The following is a 5,655-nucleotide window of genomic DNA, read 5'->3' as shown; positions in this document are numbered from 1 at the left end:
TTAAAGTGGAGATAAAATAAATTTTATATTTGTTAAATTTAAAATAACTTGAATACATAAATATAATAAAAATCACTTTATCTATTATCAAATTGACTTTAAATTCAATACTCATCCTAAAATTTAAGACATCTTATATATATAGTAATAAACAGTGACTACTCGACATGCATTTGATTAATGGGTCAAACAGGGAACATTTTTTGTCGGCCGTCGACAATCTGTCCGGCTGGCTCTGTACGCAAAGCATTCAAGTCAACAAAGGATTTAATAAAGAGGGAAAAAATCACTTTGGCGGCCAACAAGAACAAGGAAGGACCCAAATGCATGATTTCACTAGCATGAAGAGGCTGAAGGGATTTTTTCTAGGATTTGAACAGCATCTTTCATGGACGGTCTCTTTTGTGGCACAAATGATGCACAACTAAACCCTAATCTAAAACATGTCAGCATGGCTTCTTCCCTGCCTTCTATGTCACCCCTTAACGCCATGTCAGCCAACCGAACGGCCCGGTTCTTTTCTTCCCAAACTGAACCTGATGGCACCGCCCAATGCGCCAACTCCCGGGTTGACAACACTTTCCCACTGAGAAGCTCAAGCAAAATTATGCCAAATGAGTAGACATCCCATTTGGGGTTTGGTTTGAGGTTCTTTAATGACTCTGGTGCTTGATATGGCGTTGATGTTCCTGTGGAAGAGCTGGCAGCTGTGGCAGGCGCATGGGGGCTTGGACTGGTTGGGGGATCAGGTGGGCCATTACGAGAAACTGTGGACCGTTGGCTGCTTAAAAGTCTTGCTGACGAATTGTTATGTTTGTAGCTGGAGTTGCCCGAGATAAGGCGGTCTAGTCCCAGGTCACTTATTAAGGGCTCCATATTGGAGTTTAACAGGATGTTGCTTGGTTTGATGTTGCCATGCACTTGTTTCTTGTCATGAATGTAGGCCAGTCCCCGAGCCACTCCTCTTGCTATTTTGAGACGGGCTTCAAGAGGTAAATGGCAAGGTGATGATGCGCCTGATCTTCCTGTTATCACAAAAACAAAATATGCCATTATGATAAGAGACAAAACAAGAACGGGGTTGAAATTTCCCTTTCTCCAATAAAAAAAAAAAAGAGAAGATTCCTTTAATCCTTTGAATGTAACCCAAATTGGGTCTGGTTTTTGGATTCAAAACTTCATATGCAAGTAAAGTGATTGATTACAACTATATATTTTCATGGTTAAAATTCAACGTCCTAGTTGGAAAGCAAGCCTCCAAGACACGCACAGAAATAGCACTGCCGCTGAATCTCTCAAATGTTATGAGGAAAAAAGAACCGAACGTTAGTGCCATCATTTCTTAGAAGGGAGGAGCCAAGTCTATCCGTTTAGAATTCAGATGGAGCCTCGCCCTCGAGCATGGGTCAATTCAATGAGGGGTTAAATTCTGTCTTAAGTTTTGTTTCCTTCACTCAGAAAACACCCAAAAAAGAATCACATTCTTAAATTACAAACCAACTTGTCAAGTTCGACAGGAAAAAGAAAAAAGAAAAACAGAGAGAGAACGAACTGCTACAAGTTTCAAGCAAACTTAGACCACACCCAAGGATTATCACACAAATCCCATGCTGGAAATGTCTCCCCAAATCTCTAAAAGATGTGTGGTGTTCAAAAAACAGTTCGAGTCAGTCCAATATGGCTAAGGCATCTGTTTTTCTAAAGAAAGCGACATATGCCCTTGGCGTTTTATGCATTTTCTTTATTATTTATTGCCTAGTTATTACTTTATTAAAGATTTTATCACCATCTTTTACGGGCTACCATCCAATCCACTGCCAATGAGACATCCTAGACTTCATTATCAGGGGTCATACGCCGTTGGACAAAACGTACATATGCCCCAGAAACTAAATCCAACGGATCATATTGCACAGGCGTATTTTAGCAAAAGGTATATTAACTTGCCTATCATGCACGTGAACATATCCTTTGAAAGATGAAGGCATAATATAATATTACTAACATGCAACAGTAATGCAGCGCATTTTAGTGAAAAGAAATGGTTTACTGCTACCGTGCACATGATTGGAACTTACTGTAACTGGAGCAAGCGAGGCTGCCATTGGAGACGTAGTCGTAGATAACAAGCTTTTCATCATCTCCCCAGTAAAACCCACAAATCTTAACCAAATTTGGGTGCCTTAACTTGGCTATAATCCTAATTTGGCTTTCAAAATCCTTTAACCTCTCGACTGAACTCTCTCCAATCCTTCTTACCGCAAATGCAGTCCCGTTCTCTAGCGCAGCCTTGTAGACAATGCTCGATCCACTTGTCCCCAAAATATAAGCTGATGCCTTCAACAAAGTCTCCAACTCCAGCTCAGTTTGCCTATCCACTGTCACGAGCTTGCCTCCTTTCTGGTACGCCTCAGTTGGGTTCACATTGATGACTTGGCTTTTCTCGTCTTGGTCACTATCAGAACTGGTAGTGTCCGACGTCTCTATGAGTTTTAACTTTATACATGAACAAGATGATGGCATTATTGCTCCAGATTCCACTTGCGCCTTTGAGACAGGGACGTCTGGTTTCTTCTCGAGGTTGCTTGTTGTGGTGCTTTGATTGAGATGTTTTCGCTTCCTGAGTTGGTAGACATAAAGAATGATCATGCCAAGAATGGATATACCAGTTAAGTCGGCAACAGCTATTGCTGCTATTGTGCCTGGCTTTAGACTGCCTCGTGCTTGGTTTTGAATGTTACTATTTGGTTCTCCTGGGGTTGAGTCTATTGACTTTGGTATCACTGCAATTGCTGGTGATATGGATTGGGACACATTTGGTGGAGTTGAAAGTGTTGAAGGAATTGAGCAAAGGTTTTTCAACGGTTTCCCACATAGATCAACATTACCTGAAAAGGACTCCGTTTTTTGTCTAAGCAAAGATAGCGACTCTGGAATAGCCCCAGTTAAATTATTGAATGAGAGATCAATGGTGGCATTTTGAGGAAGTTGCTTTGTAAACTCTGGTGATATTGACCCTGAAATCTTGTTGTAAGATAAGTTCAAATAACGCAAAATACCACCACCAAAATCTAAAGGGAGAGATCCGTTAAGCAGATTTGAGGACAGATCCAGTACCTCAACTGAATTGAATCTGCTAGGTACATTACCCGTAAAATAGTTACTCCTTAAAGAGACAACAGTCAAGTTTTGCAAAGCAGTCAAATTTTCGGGTACCTTCCCAGACAAGGCATTATCAGAGAGATTCAAATGCTGAAGACTAACCATGCTACCAATAGAGTCGGGCAAATGACCAGAGATGACATTGCCGGACAAAGACAGCACCTGAAGCTCAGTGGAGTTAAAGATAGAGCTTGGCAAAGTTCCATTAAAAAGGTTGTTTGTGAGATCTAAGTGGCGAAGGTGCTGGATTAGGCCAAGGTCCGCTGAAATTGAACCAAGAAGATGGCTATTTGGGAGGACCAACCTGGTAACCCTTAACATGTCTGGTGTTCCTGGAATGCCAATTTCAGTGCAGGTTATTCCATTCCACGCACATGGCGTTTCATCATCATAGTTCCAGCTTTGCAAGACTGAGAATGGGTCACTGAGGATAGAATATTTGAAAGAAAGCAAAAGGACCCCATCAGTGTTGAGAGCTATTGAAGGAACTAGAAGAGGAAGAAGTTGAAGAAGAAGAAGAAGAAGAAAGGTGAAGCAATAGAAAATGCTCTTGTTGAAACACATGGTTTCTAGTTCTTGGGCTGATTTTGCATCTCATGCTGCATATTCATATTGAGTCAGGGACTCAGGATCAGGGTAGCAGAGAGAGAAATGGTAACCAACTGCAGTTATACTTGTTTTGTTTACCAAATCTATGCTGAGGATTTAGAATCAAGGAAGGAGCTGGTAATAAAAAGATAAGAAATGGGTATGGAGCAAAAGTATGCCACTGATTTAATGAAAGGAACACAACTAAACAGCAGATTAGATAATAATTGCCACAAAATTGAAGGAAAAGTTGGTCTTTATTGCAGAGAGCAATGCAGAGGTTTGCAGAGAAACAAAGAGTCTGTTCTTGCTTACTGGAAGTGGAGTTGATATAATGATGTGTTGAACTTAGCTTTATCATGGTATAGAGATAATAAAAGTGGCTGACGTTGCACTAACTCAATTTTTAAGTAAACTGAGATTTCGCTGCGACAATTAGGTGGGGAAGAAAAGGCAAAGAGAGGAATCTCCTATCTGTAACTACAAGACAGCCAATTGAGTTGAGGTTCATCAGGTTGCAGAGGATCCCTTAGCGTACCCTTCTATTGATTATTGTCATTGATCCATCTCTCACTTTTGTGCTGGTTTCCACTTTCCAATACTTTACCGTGGCTAAAAGCTGTAGGGGCATTGGTTTTTGCCATGTTAATTATGTAAATTTTTTCCAGTATATGGGAACAAAAGTGCAAAAAGAGAGAAAAGAAAAAGGAAAAGATAAAATTTGGACAGTCGCTTGTCTCCACGTGAAAGATGTCATTAGTTAAGAAAACAAAAGACTAAACCGACTGCTGTCACGGGCGATTCTTTGGCATTGATTCAAGAAAATTTTATCAAATCAAGAGGTATGGTACCAGCATTCTGGTTCAGGTCTGCTGTCATCCACAACTCTAGCAGTCTACTTCATAATCATTCTACAATTAACCTTGTTCACACTAGAAAATTCTGTAACATCCTCGGCCAAATCTACTCCACATTCTCCACCTTATTCCTTTCATAATGGCTGCAACTAACCTTACCTTAATATAAAGAACAATAATCCCTTGTTTAAAAAAAGTGGGTTATGATTCATCCCATTGTAGCTGCACAGTTGAAAGTTGTATGATTGCTCAGGCTCCATTTGGGAGCCAGTGCGAGTCTTTTCATCTCGTTGAAATTACCGTCTATGATTGAACTCAATTGTAAAAATGTAAACTCTGGTGAAAGGACTCATCACCTTCCTAAATGAGTTGTACACTTCATATTATTTCAAGAAAAAAAAGTTAAAGAAATACATTAAATTCGAATCTCTATATATGTTTTATCAGAGTCACGAGCTGGTGTTCGCATTTTTACAATTAACATTTTTGTTTGTTCTTTAAATTATTTAATTGGGAGAGAGACAGATAGCATAAAAAGCATATTCAGAAGTATTCACTGCTAACTTTTTGTAAAATTTGCCAGTTTCCTACCCATATTTGGTTAGAAATTACAACATTTTGCCTTTGGTCCCCAAGAATCGGCAGCCTAACCAAAAATTCATCAGCCCAGCCCACAACTTGAAACAAGGATTAGCCATAAAAGAAGTGCGATAAGAAGGTGGAAAATATCAAAAAACTTATATGCATTGGGACAGTTGAAGTAGAGCAGTCGATGGCCTGACAGTAAATTTGATAATTCGTATATTTATTTTATATAAAATATTAATAATTTATATATTTATATTATATTTTATATAAAATTATATATTAAAATTTATATTTATATAAAAATATAAAATATTTTTTTTATTTTATTAAATTTATTTTAAATTTTTATTAAAATTTTAAATGATATTATTTTTATTTATATTATATTATTGTATTGTATTTTAAAGTTGTCAAATTAAACCGGCAGTCAATAAGGAGGGAAAATCATACCCAAAGTTTA

General features: G+C 38.5%; 1 protein-coding gene across 1 annotated transcript; it reads right to left on the bottom strand.

Moving 5' to 3' along the window:
- LOC111298696 (receptor protein kinase-like protein At4g34220) lies at window positions 1-4,935 on the bottom strand. The gene is made up of 2 exons (XM_022893424.2): window positions 2,079-4,935; window positions 1-1,025 (listed from the first exon to the last, which is right to left on the bottom strand). The coding sequence occupies exons 1-2, from the start codon at window positions 3,724-3,726 to the stop codon at window positions 337-339; spliced, it is 2,337 nt and encodes a 778-aa protein (XP_022749159.2). The 5' UTR covers window positions 3,727-4,935; the 3' UTR covers window positions 1-336.
- Window positions 4,936-5,655: the final 720 nt, after the last annotated feature.

Source organism: Durio zibethinus, chromosome 16 (assembly GCF_047325235.1).
Source record: "Durio zibethinus cultivar Kanyao isolate XHJ-2024 chromosome 16, ASM4732523v1, whole genome shotgun sequence".
Lineage (NCBI taxonomy): Eukaryota > Viridiplantae > Streptophyta > Magnoliopsida > Malvales > Malvaceae > Durio > Durio zibethinus.
This window is presented reverse-complemented; position numbering and strand designations above follow the sequence as displayed.